The 20,172-nt window shown below is 39.1% G+C and overlaps 3 protein-coding genes across 9 annotated transcripts in view; all 3 read left to right on the top strand.

Moving 5' to 3' along the window:
* Positions 1-20,172, top strand: part of LOC306866132 (protocadherin gamma-C5-like) — a gene marked incomplete at its 5' end in the record, with an annotated part of 92,278 nt that overhangs the window by 36,827 nt on the left and 35,279 nt on the right. The window contains one exon of one of the 7 annotated variants that reach the window (XM_079411167.1): positions 14,127-16,523. The exons of the other annotated variants lie outside the window; for them this stretch is intronic. Coding sequence (XP_079267293.1) covers positions 14,127-16,523 — 2,397 coding nt within the window. Of the gene's footprint in view, positions 1-14,126; positions 16,524-20,172 lie in introns of those variants that run through there. 7 annotated transcript variants of the gene reach the window in all.
* Positions 1,298-10,095, top strand: LOC306865782 (uncharacterized protein; the record flags this gene model as incomplete). The annotated part of the gene is made up of 4 exons (XM_079410586.1): positions 1,298-2,863; positions 4,075-6,490; positions 7,138-9,536; positions 10,036-10,095. The coding sequence occupies 4 exons, from the start codon at positions 1,298-1,300 to the stop codon at positions 10,093-10,095; spliced, it is 6,441 nt and encodes a 2,146-aa protein (XP_079266712.1).
* LOC306865781 (protocadherin gamma-A11-like) lies at positions 10,211-12,625 on the top strand (the record flags this gene model as incomplete). The annotated part of the gene is made up of 1 exon (XM_079410585.1): positions 10,211-12,625. One exon carries the CDS (start codon positions 10,211-10,213, stop codon positions 12,623-12,625), a length of 2,415 nt encoding a protein of 804 aa, XP_079266711.1.

The following is a 20,172-nucleotide window of genomic DNA, read 5'->3' as shown; positions in this document are numbered from 1 at the left end:
ATTCACTTATATGGTGAGTGATAATTTTCACATCCAACATACATGTCAATCTTTTTATTTAATCAACAAAATGTTTTAGAATACAGACAGTGTGACATTCATATAATAATAACTGATTTATTTGCAATGTGATATAGGACTAGAAAATAATATTCGTTGATAAAATGCGCTATATGTATAAGGATATAACTTTGATATGCAGTTCCCTATTTACACTCAGAGGGCCGCTGTTCGTCATCAAACAGTGGAGAAACTGTATTTCACAGACCCTCCCCAAGTATCACACAATCACGGAGAAAAAGGCAATACAGCTGCCACCTCGTTTTTTTTTACACGATACTTCTATTTGATCGCACGTCGCCGTGTACGGAGTTTATTATTACACTTGGAATTTAATATATTCGAAGGATACAAGGATTGATTGTTTTGTATTTTTTGAGGCATCTGTGCAGTTGAGACAATGCCTGGCCCTGATGCAGTGATAAGGCATTCGGTGCTGTTTTTTACTCTTCTGATTCACATAGCGGGAGGACAAGTCAGTTACTCCATTCCTGAAGAAATGTCAAAAGGATCGAAAGTGGGAAATATTGCTCAGGATTTGGGCTTAGATTTACAACGATTAAAGTCAGGAAAAGCGCGAATATTTACAAGAGACAGCACGGAATACATCGAACTGAACAGAAACACTGGGTTGCTGCTCATCAGAGAGAAAATGGACCGCGAATCTCTTTGTGCAAAAACAACACCGTGTGCGTTGCATCTTCAAATGATTTTGGACAACCCGATGGAATTATACACGATTACAATAGAAATCACGGATATAAATGATAACGCTCCCAGTTTCCAGAAAAGGGACTTCAGATTTGAGATCAGCGAATCGGCGGCGGCGGGTGCTGGTTTTATGCTCGGGGGAGCTTTCGATCCGGATGTAGGAACAAATGCTCTTCAAAGCTACTCGCTTAAACCGAGTGATCAATTCCGGCTTGAATTGCACAATCAGGCAGACGGTAGTAAAAGCGTCGAGATGATTTTGCAAAGACCCCTTGATAGAGAAACGCAAAGCTCACTTACTTTGTTGCTAGAAGCGTTTGATGGAGGCGATCCGGTGCTCTCTGGCACTGTACAGATACACATAATTGTCTTAGACAATAATGATAATGCTCCTGTCTTTACACAAAAAATATATAAAACAACTATAACAGAAAACGCACCAAAATACACTATATTAACAGTGGTGAGCGCGTCTGATGCAGACGAAGGATCCAACAGTGTAGTGACGTACTATATATCTGACACAATGGACAGTAATTTGGCCGACATGTTTCTTGTTAAAGAGCAAACTGGTGAACTAATATTAAACGGACAGGTTGACTATGAAAAGTTGAGCCATTATGAACTTAATATTCAGGCAAAAGATCAAGGGGGGCTTTCTAACGCATGCAAAGTAATTATCGATGTGCTGGACATTAATGATAATTCGCCTAGTATTCAGATTCTGTCTAGTTCCCATTCCATACCTGAAGGCTCTAAGTCTGGTACTGTTGTTGCAATGCTAAATGTTGATGATCTTGATTCAGGTGTAAATGGTCAGGTCCAGTGTGTCATAAATGAGAATATTCCCTTTGCCATAACATCTCAGTCTAGTAGCTTCTTCAGCTTGCAAACAGAGCAGGAACTGGACAGAGAGAGAGAAGCTGAGTACAATATAAGTGTAATATGTGCTGACGAGGGAGTGCCAGCGCTCTCCAGCAGTGTCTCTCTCCGTGTGCAGATATCAGATGTGAATGACAATGCTCCTGTCTTTGAGAAAAGTCACTATGAGGCCTGTGTGCTGGAGAATAACACACCTGGTCTCTCTATATTTACAGTTAAAGCCAGTGATGCTGATTGGAATCAGAATGCCCGTGTTTCTTATATTCTAGAAGACAGCACTGTTAATGGAGTCTCTGTCTCATCATATGTGTCAGTTCATCCTGACAGCGGACTGATTACAGCTGTACGCTCTTTTGACTATGAACAGCTGAAAGATTTCCACTTCCGGGTAAAAGCACAAGATGGAGGCTCTCCTCCGCTTAGCAGTAACGTGACAGTGAAAATTACTGTTCAAGATCAGAATGACAACGCTCCTCAGGTTCTGTATCCAGTACAGACTGGTGCTTCTGTGGTGGCTGAGATTGTGCCTCGTGCTGCAGATGTTGGATATCTGGTCACTAAAGTGGTGGCTGTTGATGTGGACTCAGGACAGAATGCCTGGCTCTCCTATAAACTACAGAAAGCTACAGACAGAGCGCTGTTTGAAGTGGGTTTACAGAATGGAGAAATAAGAACTGTGCGACAAGTGACTGATAAAGATGCGGTCAAACAAAAACTGACTGTTGTTGTGGAGGATAACGGACAGCCCTCTCGCTCAGCTGTGGTCTCCATTAACGTGGCTGTGGCTGACAGCTTTCCTGAAGTGCTGTCAGAGTTCACAGACTTTACGCATGAAAAACAGTATGACGAGAACTTGACTTTTTATTTAGTTCTCGCACTGGCTGCAGTTTCTTTCTTATTTATCACATGTGTGGTTGTCATAATATCAGTAAAGATCTACAGATGGAGACAATCACGCTTCTTATATCAGCCCAATCTGCCTGTTATTCCGTACTATCCACCGCATTACGCAGACACAGGAGTCACTGGAACTCTGCCGCACGGGTATAATTATGAAGTGTGCATGACGACTGACTCGAGGAAGAGTGACTATAAGTTTTCTACACTCGGTGGGAAGAACGTCTTAGTGGTGGAACCGAGTTTTGCTGAGACGATACAGCGCACGATCAAGAAAAATAGTTCCATCGAAGATTTTGGCTCTGCAGAATCGGTAAGAAAGGTTTCGTTAGACTTTTAATATCATTATTGTTATTATTATTAAATGTACTATTATTTATTAACGGAAAAGACAAACAATATGGCTGCTCAAGTAGACCATAAATAAACAGGCTTGGAGAACTGAGCGATTATGTGATCTCGTGTAGTTTTGGGCCGTGAATAAGCAATAATATATATATATATATATATATATATATATATATATATATATATATATATATATATATATATATATATAAACTTTTCATTCTAATACATGTATCTCGAACTTTTGCACAAGTCACATTGTTTTTCCTTATGTTGCTTATTACTAGCGTTATTTCGAGTTATTCAAGATCGTATCAAACAATTAAATATAAAACTGTAAAGTTTCGCATTGATGCCTGTAAAGTTGATGTTTGTTCGAAAAGGAAATGAAACTCTTAAGTGTGCATGACCGTCACAAAGTTTGTTCTTGCAAATTGTTTGATGTGTTGTAAGACTCAGAGAATTGTCCCCTCTTTTTTTTTTTTTTTTTTTTTGTAGTCGAAATGACGTTAGTGGTGGACCAATGAGTCACAATAAGACTGCATTGGGTTAAGCGTCATATTTTGATGTAGGCTGCGTGAAATGAATAAATAAATAAATAAGAATGTGAATTATTGGAAAATACGGAATTATTTTGGTACATTGCCAGAGGCATTTTGACACATTTCAGCACCACTTTGTTGAACAGCGCCTCTTGTGAAGTTGTCTGCTACTATTTAACAGAGGACTGTGGTCTTCATTATGTGATTTGATTGGAAGTATTATACTTTTGCTAAATTACCTTTAGATTTATTCTTCACTTTTGCCTTTCTGATTCCAATATAGTCATTTGTTTAATCATTGGGAAATTCAGATGACTGGTTTTACATAAGTGATTAATAGGCCTAGAAAAGAATACACGCCGTTGATAAAATTCTCTTTAGGCATAAACTTGATTTGCAATTCCAAATTTACACTCAGAGGGCCGCTGTAAGTCGACAAATGGAGGAGGAACTGTTTATTTTACAGACACTCCCCCAGCATCACATGATATCAGAGAGAAAGAAAGAAAAGCTACCATCGCAGATATTGTTTTCTTGCACTGATTTTCTGTAGAAAACAAGTAGCCGAGTACAATCCATAATTCAAGTCAATACATTTTCATTTCATTTATACGCTTAAAGGTTGCACTCATAGGTTGTTATTGCTCATTCGATCATCGGTGCAACTGAGACAATGCCTGATGCAATGATAAGATGCGCTATGCTGTTTTTGACTCTTCTGGTTCACATAGCGCGAGGACAAGTCAGTTACTCGATTCCTGAAGAAATGGCAAAGGGATCCATAGTGGGAAATATTGCTCAGGATTTGGGCTTGGATTCATCACGACTGAAGTCAGGAAAAGCGAGAATTTATACAAGAGACAGCACGGAATACATCGAACTGAATAGAAACACTGGGTTGCTGCTTATCAGAGAGAAAATGGACCGCGAGTCTCTTTGTGCAAAAACAACTCCGTGTGCTTTGCATCTTCAGATGATTTTGGAAAACCCGATGGAATTCTTCACGATTACAATAGAAGTCACGGATATAAACGATAACGCTCCCAGTTTCGAGAAAAATGACTTTATATTTGAGATCAGCGAATCGGCGGCGGCGGGTGCTGGTTTTATGCTCGGGGGAGCTTTCGATCCGGATGTAGGAACAAATGATCTTCAAAGCTACTCGCTGAAACCTACTGATAGATTCCGGCTTGAACTGCACAATCAGGAAGACGGTAGTAAAAACGCTGAGATGATTTTAGAAAGGCCACTTGATAGAGAAACTCAAAGCTCATTTACTTTGTTGTTAGAAGCGTTTGATGGAGGCGATCCGGTGCTCTCTGGCACTGTACAGATACACATTGCTGTGTTAGATATTAATGATAATGCTCCTGTCTTTACGCAAAAAATATATAAAACCACCATAGCAGAAAACGCACCAAAAGGCACTATATTAACAGTGGTGAGCGCGTCTGATGAAGACGAAGGATCCAACAGTATAGTGACGTACTACATATCCGACACAATGAACAAAAATGTGGCCGACATGTTTCTTATTAATGAAAAAAGTGGTGAATTAAAATTAAACGGTCAGATGGACTATGAAAGAGTGGGCCATTATGAACTTAATATTCAGGCAAAAGATCAAGGAGGACTCTCTAATGCATGCAAAGTAATTGTCGATGTTCTGGACATTAATGATAATTCGCCTAGTATTAATATTGTGTCTAGTTCCCATTCAATATCTGAAGCGTCAAAGTCTGGTACTGTTGTTTCAGTCCTAAATGTTGATGATCTCGATTCAGGTGTAAATGGTCAGGTTCAGTGTGTCTTAAACGACGATATTCCCTTTTCTATTACTTCTCCGTCTAGCAATTTCTTCAGCTTGCAAACAGATCAGGAACTGGACAGAGAGAGAGAAGCTGAGTACAACATCAGTGTAATATGTGCTGATGAGGGAGTGCCAGCGCTCTCCAGCAGTGTCGCTCTCCGTGTGCAGATATCAGATGTGAATGACAATGCTCCTGTATTTGAGAAAAGTCGCTATGAGGCCTGTGTGCTGGAGAATAACACACCTGGTCTCTCTATATTTACAGTTAAAGCCAGTGATGCTGATTGGAATCAGAATGCCCGTGTTTCTTATATTCTAGAAGACAGTACTGTTAATGGAGTCTCTGTCTCATCATATGTGTCAGTTCATCCTGACAGTGGACTGCTTACAGCTGTGCGCTCTTTTGACTATGAACAGCTGAAAGATTTTTACTTCCGGGTAAAAGCACAAGATGGAGGCTCTCCTCCGCTTAGCAGTAACGTGACAGTGAAAATTACTGTTCAAGATCAGAATGACAACGCTCCTCAGGTTCTGTATCCAGTACAGACTGGTGCTTCTGTGGTGGCTGAGATTGTGCCTCGTGCTGCAGATGTTGGATATCTGGTCACTAAAGTGGTGGCTGTTGATGTGGACTCAGGACAGAATGCCTGGCTCTCCTATAAACTACAGAAAGCTACAGACAGAGCGCTGTTTGAAGTGGGTTTACAGAATGGAGAAATCAGAACTGTGCGACAAGTGACTGATAAAGATACTGTCAAACAAAAACTGACTGTTGTTGTGGAGGATAACGGACAGCCCTCTCGCTCAGCTGTGGTCTCCATTAACGTGGCTGTGGCTGACAGCTTTCCTGAAGTGCTGTCAGAGTTCACAGACTTTTCGCATGAAAAACAGTATGACGAGAACTTGACTTTTTATTTAGTTCTCGCACTGGCTGCTGTTTCTTTCTTATTTATCACATGTGTGGTTGTCATAATATCAGTAAAGATCTACAGATGGAGACAATCTAGCTTTTTATATCAGCCCAATCTGCCTGTTATTCCGTACTATCCACCGCATTACGCAGACACAGGAGTCACTGGAACTCTGCCGCGCGGGTATAATTATGAAGTGTGCATGACGACTGACTCGAGGAAGAGTGACTGTAAGTTTTCTACACTCGGTGGGAAGAACGTCTTAGTTGTGGATCCGAGTTTTACTGAGACGATGCAGCGCGCAATCGTGGAAAATAACCGTTTGGAAAGTGAATATTCGACATCGGTAAGAACAATGCTTTATACTTAACAAAACAAAATCAAAATGTACAAAAACATTGTTAATCAATTTATACTAAACATTAACTTTAAACATTATTAAGATTTGTTTTTTCTTATCTGTAATTGTCATGCTAAAGTATCAATTTAGATTACCTTCAGCACCACATCTTGGACAGCGCCATATAAATCTTGCCAGTTTATTAAATTAGACAGTAACGGTCAAATTATATATTTTCATTAGCTAAACCAAACCATTCCACCAGATTAACTAGATATTTCAACAACATTACTACTATTTATTTATTTTTCCACAAAAGTTTTGAAAAACCGCCTTCTGCAAAACTGAATTTGTTAAGATTGTATCTGTAGTGCTCGGTTTAGACTCACAGGGCCGCTGTTTGTCATCGTAGCACTTTGTCTGTGTGAATTTTAAACCCTGCCCCATCATCCCATATTCACAGAGAAAGAGAGAGAGGAAAGGAGGAAACGCTTTCAGATCGTTCATTATTGTCGTGTCTTGAAACGCAACATTTTGTATTTACTGTGATTAAAGGATCTTGAATTTACTGCTTTCCCTTTACAAGACGTCACTTTGAAATCGTTGAGAACCTTCTTTTTCTCTGTGGTTTGTCAGTGATGTCGAAGAAAAAAATGCCTGGTGTCGTAATGTGGTACTCGGTATTGTTTTCCGTCGCCCTGCTTCATTCGGCACGAGGACAGGTCAGTTACTCCATTCCAGAAGAAATGGCTAAAGGCTCAACTGTGGGAAATATCGCGCAGGATTTGGGCTTGGATTTCCAAAGACTAAGGTCAGGAAAAGCTCGCATATATACAGGCGACAGTACTGAATATATTGGTCTCAATAAAGAAACTGGCTTGCTCTTCATCACAGAGAAAATGGATCGCGAGTCTCTTTGTGCAAAAACAACCCCGTGCGCTTTGCATCTTCAGCTGATTTTGGAAAACCCCATGGAATTATATACGATTACGGTTGAAATTACGGATATAAACGATAATCCACCCAGTTTCCAGAAAAAGCGAATTGAGTTTGAAATCAGTGAATCCGCTGTAACGGGCTCGAGATTCATGTTAGAGAAAGCTGTGGATGCCGATGTAGGAATTAATGGTCTTCAAAGCTATTCTCTTAAACCAACTGATAATTTTATCCTTGAACTGCACAGTAAAGAAAGCGGAGATAAAAACGTCGAGATGGTTTTGCAGAGACCACTTGATAGAGAAATGAAAGGAGTGGTTACGTTATTGCTAACCGCTTTTGACGGCGGTGATCCGCAGTTATCTGGAACTGTTCAAATACATGTTACAATATTAGATGTTAATGATAATGCTCCTGTGTTTACGCAGAAGGTATACAAAGCCATTTTAACTGAAAATGCTCTGAAAGGGACTAAACTGACCACAGTCAGTGCCACTGACGCAGACGAGGGATCTAATGGTTATGTGACGTACAACATTGCAAGCACTGAGCGAAACATATTTATTATTGATCAGCATAGTGGCGAGGTAACTTTAAATGGCATTGTTGACTTTGAAAAAGCAAATCATTACGAGCTTGATATCCAGGCTAAAGATCAAGGGGGGCTCTCTGATTCATGTAAGTTAATTATTGATGTGCTGGACATTAATGATAACAAACCCGTGATAAGTTTACTCTCTATGTCAAACTCTGTGTCTGAGGACTCCACACCTGGCACAGTTGTTGCTATGATGAAGGTAGATGATGCAGACTCAGGTGTGAATGGTCAGATTCATTGCATCATAAATGACAATATTCCATTTGCTCTTATATCATCATCCAGTAATTTCATCAGCCTGCGTATAGAGCAGCAACTGGACAGAGAGAGAGATGCTGAATACAATATCAGTGTCACATGCTCTGATCAGGGGGTGCCTGCACTCTCCAGCAGCGCCTCTCTGTCTTTACAAATATCAGATGTGAATGACAATGCTCCTGTCTTTGAGAAAAGTCACTATGAGGCCTGCGTGCTGGAAAATAACACACCTGGTCTCTCTATATTTACAGTTAAAGCCAGTGATGCTGATTGGAATCAGAATGCCCGTGTTTCTTATATTCTAGAAGACAGCACTGTTAATGGAGTCTCTGTCTCATCATATGTGTCAGTTCATCCTGACAGCGGACTGATTACAGCTGTGCGCTCTTTTGACTATGAACAGCTGAAAGATTTCCACTTCCGGGTAAAAGCACAAGATGGAGGCTCTCCTCCGCTTAGCAGTAACGTGACAGTGAAAATTACTGTTCAAGATCAGAATGACAACGCTCCTCAGGTTCTGTATCCAGTACAGACTGGTGCTTCTGTGGTGGCTGAGATTGTGCCTCGTGCTGCAGATGTTGGATATCTGGTCACTAAAGTGGTGGCTGTTGATGTGGACTCAGGACAGAATGCCTGGCTCTCCTATAAACTACAGAAAGCTACAGACAGAGCGCTGTTTGAAGTGGGTTTACAGAATGGAGAAATCAGAACTGTGCGACAAGTGACTGATAAAGATGCTGTCAAACAAAAACTGACTGTTGTTGTGGAGGATAACGGACAGCCCTCTCGCTCAGCTGTGGTCTCCATTAACGTGGCTGTGGCTGACAGCTTTCCTGAAGTGCTGTCAGAGTTCACAGACTTTACGCATGAAAAACAGTATGACGACAACCTGACCTTTTATTTAGTTCTCGCACTGGCTGCTGTTTCTTTCTTATTTATAACTTGTGTGGTTATTATAATATCAGTAAACATCTACAGATGGAGACAATCTCGCTTCTTATATCAGCCCAATCTGCCTGTTATTCCGTACTATCCACCGCATTACGCAGACACAGGAGTCACTGGAACTCTGCCACACGGGTATAATTATGAAGTGTGCATGACGACTGACTCGAGGAAGAGTGACTGTAAGTTTTCTACACTCGGTGGGAAGAACGTTTTAGTGGTGGACCCGAGTTTCACTGAGACGATGCAGCGCGCAGTCAAGGAAAATAACGGTTTGGAAAGTGAATATTCAGCACTGGTAAGAACAATGCTTTATACTTAACAAATCAAACAAAATCAAAATGTACGAAAACATCGATAAACCAATTACATGAAGCATTAATGTTAAACATTAATAACATGATCTTTTTTATTATATGTAGCTGTCATAGAAAGGTGTCAATTTAGATCATGCCACTTTCAGGACCACATCTTGGACAGCGCCATAGTGTAGTCTTGCCAGGTTATTAAAATTAGACAGTAACGGTCAAATTTTCTTTCCATTAGCTAAATCAAAACCATGCCAACAGAATAACTAGATTTTTTAAATAATATTGCTACTACTATTTTTAATTTTTATTTTATAATTTTTTCTACAAATGTTTTGAAAAACACTTCCTGCTAAAACTTCATTTGTTGTGATTTCATCTGTAGTTTGTTTTGTAGTCCTCGGTTTAGACTCACAGGGCCGCTGTTTGTCAACGTAGCACTTTGTCTGTGTGAATTTTAAACCCTGCCCCATCATCCCATATTCACAGAGAAAGAGAGAGAGGAAAGGAGGAAACGCTTTCAGATCGTTCATTATTGTCGTGTCTTGAAACGCAACATTTTGTATTTACTGTGATTAAAGGATCTTGAATTTACTGCTTTCCCTTTACAAGACGTCACTTTGAAATCGTTGAGAACCTTCTTTTTCTCTGTGGTTTGTCAGTGATGTCGAAGAAAAAAATGCCTGGTGTCGTGATGTGGTACTCGGTATTGTTTTCCGTCGCCCTGCTTCATTCGGCACGAGGACAGGTCAGTTACTCCATTCCAGAAGAAATGGCTAAAGGCTCAACTGTGGGAAATATCGCGCAGGATTTGGGCTTGGATTTCCAAAGACTAAGGTCAGGAAAAGCTCGCATATATACAGGCGACAGTACTGAATATATTGGTCTCAATAAAGAAACTGGCTTGCTCTTCATCACAGAGAAAATGGATCGCGAGTCTCTTTGTGCAAAAACAACCCCGTGCGCTTTGCATTTTCAGCTGATTTTGGAAAACCCCATGGAATTATACACGATTACAGTTGAAATTACGGATATAAACGATAATTCACCCACTTTCCAGAAAAAGCGAATTGAGTTTGAAATCAGTGAATCCGCTGTAACGGGCTCGAGATTCTTGCTGGAGGGAGCCGTGGATGCGGATGTAGGAGTTAATGATCTTCAAAGCTATTCTCTTAAACCAACTGATAATTTTATCCTTGAACTTCACAGTCAGTCAGACGGTGATAAAAACGTCGAAATGGTTTTGCAAAGAACACTTGATAGAGAAAATAAAGGAGTGGTTACATTACTTCTAACCGCTAATGACGGCGGTGATCCGCAGTTATCTGGAACTGTTCAAATACATGTTACTGTATTAGACGTTAACGATAATGCCCCTGTGTTTACGCAGAAGGTATATAAAGCCATATTAACTGAAAATGCAGAGAATGGGTTTAAACTGACCACAGTCAGTGCCACTGACGCAGACGAGGGATCTAATGGACACGTGACGTACTATGTTGCAAGCAAAGATAATATTGTGCGAAATATGTTTATTATTGATCAGCATAGTGGCGAGGTAACTTTAAATGGCCTCGTTGACTTTGAAAAGGCAAGTCACTATCAGATTGATATCCAGGCTAAAGATCAAGGGGGGCTCTCTGATTCATGTAAGTTAATTATTGATGTGCTGGACATTAATGATAACAAACCCGTGATAAGTTTACTCTCTATGTCAAACTCTGTGTCTGAGGACTCCACACCTGGCACAGTTGTTGCTATGATGAAGGTAGATGATGCAGACTCAGGTGTGAATGGCCAGATTCATTGCATCATAAATGACAATATTCCATTTGCTCTTATATCATCATCCAGTAATTTCATCAGCCTGCGTATAGAGCAGCAACTGGACAGAGAGAGAGATGCTGAATACAATATCAGTGTCACATGCTCTGATCAGGGGGTGCCTGCACTCTCCAGCAGAGCCTCTCTGTCTTTACAAATATCAGATGTGAATGACAATGCTCCTGTCTTTGAGAAAAGTCACTATGAGGCCTGTGTGCTGGAGAATAACACACCTGGTCTCTCTATATTTACAGTTAAAGCCAGTGATGCTGATTGGAATCAGAATGCCCGTGTTTCTTATATTCTAGAAGACAGTACTGTTAATGGAGTCTCTGTCTCATCATATGTGTCAGTTCATCCTGACAGCGGACTGATTACAGCTGTGCGCTCTTTTGACTATGAACAGCTGAAAGATTTTTACTTCCGGGTAAAAGCACAAGATGGAGGCTCTCCTCCGCTTAGCGGTAACGTGACAGTGAAAATTACTGTTCAAGATCAGAATGACAACGCTCCTCAGGTTCTGTATCCAGTACAGACTGGTGCTTCTGTGGTGGCTGAGATTGTGCCTCGTGCTGCAGATGTTGGATATCTGGTCACTAAAGTGGTGGCTGTTGATGTGGACTCAGGACAGAATGCCTGGCTCTCCTATAAACTACGGAAAGCTACAGACAGAGCGCTGTTTGAAGTGGGTTTACAGAATGGAGAAATCAGAACTGTGCGACAAGTGACTGATAAAGATGCGGTCAAACAAAAACTGACTGTTGTTGTGGAGGATAACGGACAGCCCTCTCGCTCAGCTGTGGTCTCCATTAATGTGGCTGTGGCTGACAGCTTTCCTGAAGTGCTGTCAGAGTTCACAGACTTTACGCATGAAAAACAATATAATGACAGCTTGACTTTTTATTTAATCTTGGCTCTCGCAGTGGTCTCCCTGCTCTTCATAGTCTCAATTATATCAATCATTTCAGTGAAAATCTACAGATGGAGGCAGAATAAGATATTTTTTAAAACTGGGGCAAATCTACCTGTAATTCCATATTACCCTCCAGTCTACGCAGACGGCACATTGCAGCACGTGTATAATTATGAAATGTGTGGAACCACTAATTCAAGGATGAGTGACATGAAGTTTGTCAGGCCCTACAGTCAGAACACACTGGTGAGCCAGAGTCGCATGGGAACAGTTCAGAGAGAAAAGAAGGAGCAGGAGGTTGATGATCTGACTTTAGAGGTGAGACCTTGTTTGATGTTTTAAAATCATCTAATCAGGCTTCCATTGGATTTAATAAGTAATGGAGACCAGAGAATGTTGTACATCTATAATATAGCATTTTTATTGTGCTGTGTGTTTCAAAGGTGTTAAATAATTTTCCTGTTTATCTACTACAAATTACAGGGTTTTTGTTGTTGTTGTTGTTATTTTTTTTAGTCTATTACTTATCTATAAATTATCTCCTAGGAATTGGAAGAAATAAAATATTGAATAATTACAGATATTATAAACTAACAATAAATAAACAGAACAGAGAGTTTGTATATGCATATTAGTCACTTTCACAATTATGTCAATTGTGTCATTTATGCAGTGGCCCCAAAATTTGGACACTTTAAGACAATTCAAAATGTGTATGGGCTATATAACAATAAGAGCAAATGGCATTTGCTTTAAAGAAATAAAGCACAAACACCCTTTTCAATGAAAAAGTTTCTTAGGTTTCAAACTATGAAGCAATAAATAATGACCTTATGACCAGTCAGTTAAAAATAAATTGAAAATGTTCCTCAGAAAAGTAAACTTAGTTCTGAGAAGAGCTCTACAATAATTTTCTGGCAAATAATTGTTTAGATTTTTTTTTTTTAGGCAATAAAATTATTACGTTTTTAGTGTGAAGCAGGTGTCCAAAACAGTTCAAATACTTTTTGGGGCCAATTCATATCATCTCATTTTTTTGTGCAGTGTTTGTGTGTCCAGTAGAAATAAATGCAAAGTCGATTTATAGCTTTGCTCTTCTGCTGAGACATGACACTACTTTTTTTTTTTTTTTTTTTACCATTTAGGTAAAATTTTGAGTTCATGTTATATAAATGAAGGAGGAAAACATGCTAAAAGCAGGTATACACATTTTCTCATTTACATTAATTTAATATGCATTATTGGATCACCACATGGGCATATGAAATGATTTTACCTCTGTACATAATTATAATATTTTAAACTAAAAATCGCCCCAGTCTCTCCCAATCTTTGAGGTTCTCTGAATTGTGAAACATTTGTCAAAACCACCTCTGTCCCCTCCCACTCTGCCCTTTTATTTGTATGCCATGTTTCATAACCCAATGTGTAACTTCATATATGGAATTTTTAACTCTTTTTGTATTCTTGATCATATATATATATATATATATATATATATATATATATATATATATATATATATATATATATATAGGCCTATATTTTTCCTCGATTAAGTGACTATTCTGTAGTGCTGTATTTGGACTGTAAGTGCCGCTGTTCAACCTATATAGCCTTTCTGGCGTGTGTGTGCATGTTTATCCCTTCCTTTAACAAAACCCAATCCAATGGCATAATTCAGACATCACCAACTGCTAACATTGGATGCTACATAAGAGACAGCCATCAGATTCGTCTCCAGGTTGATTACCCACAAGAAGACGCAGTTTGCTTGAAACATATAATTAATTAACCGCACATTTTGCTTTTAATGCTTCAGTTCGATCTTTGTTGAGCAAAAATGGAGTCGGGAGGAAAAGGCTGGCATCATGGGTCGCTTTTCTTCTATACAGCGTGTGCGTTGGCTTTATTTTCCTCTCGCGTGACCGGACAGATTCGTTATTCTATACCTGAGGAAATGCCAGTGGGCTCGTTTGTTGGAAATATTGCCTCAGATCTCGGGCTTGAGCCGAAGAGACTGCTTTCAGGAAAAGCGCGTGTTTTCACGGCGGACAGCAGTGAGTACATTGGACTGGATAAGGAGAACGGGCATCTGGTAGTTAAAAATAAAATGGACAGAGAAGAGCTATGCGGAGAGATATCTGCCTGTAGTGTGAGTTTTGATGTAATTTTAGAGAATCCGATGGAGCTTTATCGAGTTACAGTTGACATACAAGACATCAATGACAACAGTCCTGTTTTTCCGAAATCTAAAATTGAGCAAGAAATCAGCGAATTAGCGGTTCTAGGTGCGCGATTTCCATTAGAGAGCGCAATAGATCCAGATGTGGGACTGAACTCGCTACAGAAATATACTCTTCAACCCACCGATCATTTTAAGCTTAATGTTCAGAATGGTGATGACGGTAGTAAAAACGTCGAGATGGTTCTTCATGCTCCTCTCGACAGAGAAAAGAAGCAGCGTCATACTTTGATTCTGACGGCTTTCGATGGTGGAAAACCACAAAGGTCCGCAACTGTACAGATTAATATTATTGTTCTAGATGTCAATGACAATGCGCCTGTCTTTAGCCAGGCGTCTTATAAAACATCAGTTATTGAAAATGCTCCTAAAACTACAATCGTAACAAAAATCAGTGCAACGGATGCTGACGAGTCTAGTCACGGTATTCAGTACTATTTTGAGCACGCGACATCTACGGTGAAAGCTTTGTTCTCCATTGATGCGGATTCTGGGGATGTTAAAGTCATAGGTGATATAGATTATGAAAAACACAAGCAGTTTAAAATCAAAGTCAGAGCTAAAGATCACGGAGGTTTGACTGACTCGAGTGAAATAATTATTGACATAATTGACGTAAACGATAACACGCCCAAAATTACAATAATGTCTTTTTCCAGTGCAGTACCTGAAGACGCAGCTCCTGGAACAGTTATAGCAATGATAACTGTTCAGGATCTGGATTCAGGTGACAACAGTAAGATTACATGTTCAATTGATTTAAACTCTCCATTTAAAATCGTATCCTCGTTAACTAATTATTACAACCTGGTGACAGACTCAGAACTAGACAGGGAGCAAACAGCAGAGTATAATATCACTATAACTGCTGTAGATGGGGGAAAGCCACCTCTTTCAAGTAAAGAGATTTTGAACCTAAAGATATCTGATGTGAATGATCACGCACCTCAGTTTGAGCAGGAATCATATAATGCCTTCATATCTGAAAATAACCCTCCATCTACAACTATTCTGACTGTCAAAGCAGTCGACATGGACTGGGGGCAAAATGCGAAGATTTCATATTTTCTTATCGACGGAGATTTGAATGGAGCACCTCTGGCATCATACATCTCCATAAATTCAGAGAGTGGAGTGATATATTCAGAAAAATCATTTGATTACGAACAACTGAAATCATTCAAAATGCAAATCAAAGCTCAAGATGGGGGCTCACCCCCTTTATCCAACAACGTGACTGTAAACATTATAATCCAAGATCAGAATGACAACGCTCCTCAGGTTCTGTATCCAGTACAGACTGGTGCTTCTGTGGTGGCTGAGATTGTGCCTCGTGCTGCAGATGTTGGATATCTGGTCACTAAAGTGGTGGCTGTTGATGTGGACTCAGGACAGAATGCCTGGCTCTCCTATAAACTACAGAAAGCTACAGACAGAGCGCTGTTTGAAGTGGGTTTACAGAATGGAGAAATCAGAACTGTGCGACAAGTGACTGATAAAGATACTGTCAAACAAAAACTGACTGTTGTTGTGGAGGATAACGGACAGCCCTCTCGCTCAGCTGTGGTCTCCATTAATGTGGCTGTGGCTGACAGCTTTCCTGAAGTGCTGTCAGAGTTCACAGACTTTACGCATGAAAAACAATATAATGACAGCTTGACTTTTTATTTAATCTTGGCTCTCGCAGTGGTCTCCCTGCTCTTCATAGTCTCAATTATATCAATCATTTCAGTGAAAATCTACAGATGGAGGCAGAATAAGATATTTTTTAAATCTGGGGCAAATCTACCTGTAATTCCATATTACCCTCCAGTCTACGCAGACGGCACATTGCAGCACATGTATAATTATGAAATGTGTGGAACCACTAATTCAAGGATGAGTGACATGAAGTTTGTCAGGCCCTACAGTCAGAACACACTGGTGAGCCAGAGTCGCATGGGAACAGTTCAGAGAGAAAAGAAGGAGCAGGAGGTCGATGATCTGACTTTAGAGGTGAGATTCTCATAAGTGCTCATTGCAGCAGCAGGAGTTTAAAGCTTGAAGTGCATGCTGTACTATACTTTGTTTTTGTTTAGTTTTTTTGTTTAAGATAAACAGCAAGTCATTAACTTAAAAAAAAAACTTATATGTTAGCAGAGGTTGAGATGTATTGTTTTGTGAAACTAGACTCCTAGTTCAGTTTCTCAAATACGTCACAATATTGGTTCACAGTGAAATCTATTCCACCCACACACGCTCTGCTACTTGGTGTTGACACATTTTATCTTTCTCAGACTTTAACGAAGGGACGATGTGACATTTATTCAAATATACAGCAATACATGCATTACAATTATATTACAATGCAAAACATTAAACATTTTTAACAAGTTTTGTGTGGCCACTTTAATGCAACATTGAATAGAACATAATTAAGGAGTTACACTACTGTGAGATTCTGACAGTTAATTCAGTCATACAGTTGTCCAGGCTTTAGCTGGATTTGCCATAATAATTGCTTCAATGATTGCCCCCTTTACTTTTCCCTGTTCACGTGGCACTTCAGTTATGGATCATATGTCAGGGCTCTGTAATATGTCCAGATATCTGAAACACCATTCAATATCAAATGTGAGTGAGTGAGTGAGTGAGCGAGTGAGTGAGTGAGTGAGTGAAGTGAAATACGGCCAAGTATGGTGACCCACACTCGGAATTCACGCTCTGCATTTAACCCACACACACAGCAGTGAACACACACCCAGAGCAGTGGGCAGCCATTTATGCTGCAGCGCCCGGGGAGCAGTTGGGGATTCGGTGCCTTGCTCAAGGGCACCTCAGTCGTGGTACTGAGGGTGAAGAGAGCGCTGGACATTCACTCCCCCACCTACAATCCCTGCCGGCCTGAGACTCGAACCCACAGCCTTTGGATTACGAGTCCGACTCTCTAACCATTAGGCCACGACTTTTGTGTGTCACAGCCGAAGCACTAATCCTGTTTCTAAGGTGCACTGCCCAGATCTCATAAATATTACATTTATATTGAAAAAAGAAAAACAATCCCTTGTGGAGTCGTTTACCATATGCCAAAAAAGTATCTTTCCCAGTTTAGATGCAGAAAAGTGTCAACTGTAAAACACATTCATATAGTGCAATGCATCATTTTGTTTACATTTAATCATTTAAAAAGCCTGGATGATTTCAAAATAAGAGGGGGGTGGGGGGGGGGGGTCACAAACATAATACAGAAGAGTGAAGACAGAAGATTTCATTTGCAGTAAAATGGTGTCCTCAGATTACCAACAACTATTTAGTACATAAAGTGATCAGTGCAGATGTACTACAGTGATTTTTTTTCATCAAATTAGAAGTGCAGGAGCCATGTGAGTAAAGCTCAGACAGCACATGAAATCTGTGCTGGTGTTTGTGAGAATACTGACTCTCAGCCAGGGGGGAAGGAGGGGCCTTTTCTCTCTGCAGTGAGATTCTTTGTCCTGCTTTTGCCTCCTCAAAGCTGCTTGTGACTGTATGTGCCTACATACGAGCTGCAAACAGTGATACTGTCAATAAGTCAAAAAAATATATTGTATATTTTTTATTTTAGTGCACACATGTGCATATGTCCTTACATATGTAATATACAGGTTTATATGCAGTGCTTAAAAATCCTTCTTATTTTCTTTTCCTTTACATGTTTGCTTCTGTTTATTCAGACAGCTTGAACACAACCCACACCACCTACAGATATGCATATCCATATGCTCTCTTTCTCCTCTAACACACATATTACTCTCTTGACAACATGTGTTTCTATGACAACAGACTGAGACAGACCATTCCATTTTTTCCTTAGGGGAGATGAGGGCTTGTCCATGTTATTTGTGTGTAAGGGGATACTCTTGAAGCCAAAGAGTCAGTACACCCCCCTTTCTGGCTCTCCCATGCTCCCTCTTGTGCTCAGTAGAAGTGTCATCATTATCGATATAGGGTTGTTGTTTTTTTGTTTGTTTTTTAACTGGTACATATTGGACAATTACCATTGGTAAATGGATTGATTTTGGCATTTGTTGTGACTGCATACTGCTCATCCTCCTCTCCTTTAGAAGCAGAGATGATAAAACATATTCCACCCACAAATAATTATGATAAAACATCATAATTGATGTATAAATAGTATAACACACACACACACACATATTATATATATATATATATATATATATATATATATATACACACACATATATACACATATATATACACGTATATACACGCATATACATATATACACGCATATACATATATACACGCATATACATATATATATACGCATATACATATATATACGTATATACATATACATATACACATATATACGTATATACATATACATATATATACGTATATACATATAAATATCAAATTCAAATTTATATATATACGTATATACATATACACATATATACGTATATACATATACACATATATACATAGATATATACACATATACATATATATATATATATATATATATATATATATATATATATATATATATATATATATATATACACATATGTACACACACTAAAAATACTGACCATGTTTCTTTTTTTCTCTCTTCTCTACATTCCACCTCTTCACCTGGCTTTCACCAACAAAGGTAAGAACAAATTCCCTTTTCTATTAAAAATGTGTTAATGCCTGAAATGCAATGCTAAGTACATATGAACGTTTTCTTACTAAATGTGTGTGTTGTTTTTTTCATATGTAGGGTACAACTGGGCTCAATCCACATTTGATATTTCTCTCTAAATGATAAACAACATCAACAATTGTTTGTCACTATACGCACTGCCAAATTGTCCTGATACAAGGTCATTACATGCACATTTCAAAAACTTTGTGTAGCTAATGAAAATCCCTGAAATTATGATAAAATATTTTAGACAAAAGGGTGTGTTTAGCTGTTCAGTGTAATTCAATATTACATACATATTGTATTTCAATATCAAATATAGTGCATATTGTGACAAATTTTGATTGATCACTACTGCCCCATTATCAATATAGTTTGCCCTGGGGTCTTATGCACAGTATGGGGGGCCTTTATCTACAATGATAGGTGAAAGGCCATTTATGTGTTTACTGTATTTTGAATTACATTGTCAGTTAAGATTAAATCAAAAGTAATAGTATGACTGTCATATTCATTGAAAGGTGGCTTTTAGCCCTGTTATACCCAAATTTGTTTGCCTAATATGTTAGCCAGATGTGTATTGCCATTTTGATTGCAAATGCAACACATGAAAAACATTCATAGTACAAAGTCTGGCACATTGTCAGTGCAAAAAAAAAAAAAAAATCCCAGTAACAGAAAAAAACTGTTTTTTAAACTTAACTGATGCTGTTACAGCAGAAAGGGAAAAAAGACAGGTAAGTAAACAGCTTTATTCTGGACATTTATTCAAACATCAATTTCTTCTGATGATCCCAATCGATGTAAAAATATTTTTCAGTGGACCTCATGCTGACATGTAAGTATTTTGCAAAGTTAAAAAAACAAACAGCTTTCCATTTATGGAAAGCATGGAAGTAGTGGATAATTTGTCTGAGCATGCAAGTGCAGCTGCAGGAACAGGCCGCCTGTGTGGCGCTGTCCACT

The sequence above is a fragment of the Barbus barbus genome, assembly GCF_936440315.1.
Source record: "Barbus barbus genome assembly, chromosome: 47".
NCBI lineage: Eukaryota > Metazoa > Chordata > Actinopteri > Cypriniformes > Cyprinidae > Barbus > Barbus barbus.
This window is presented reverse-complemented; position numbering and strand designations above follow the sequence as displayed.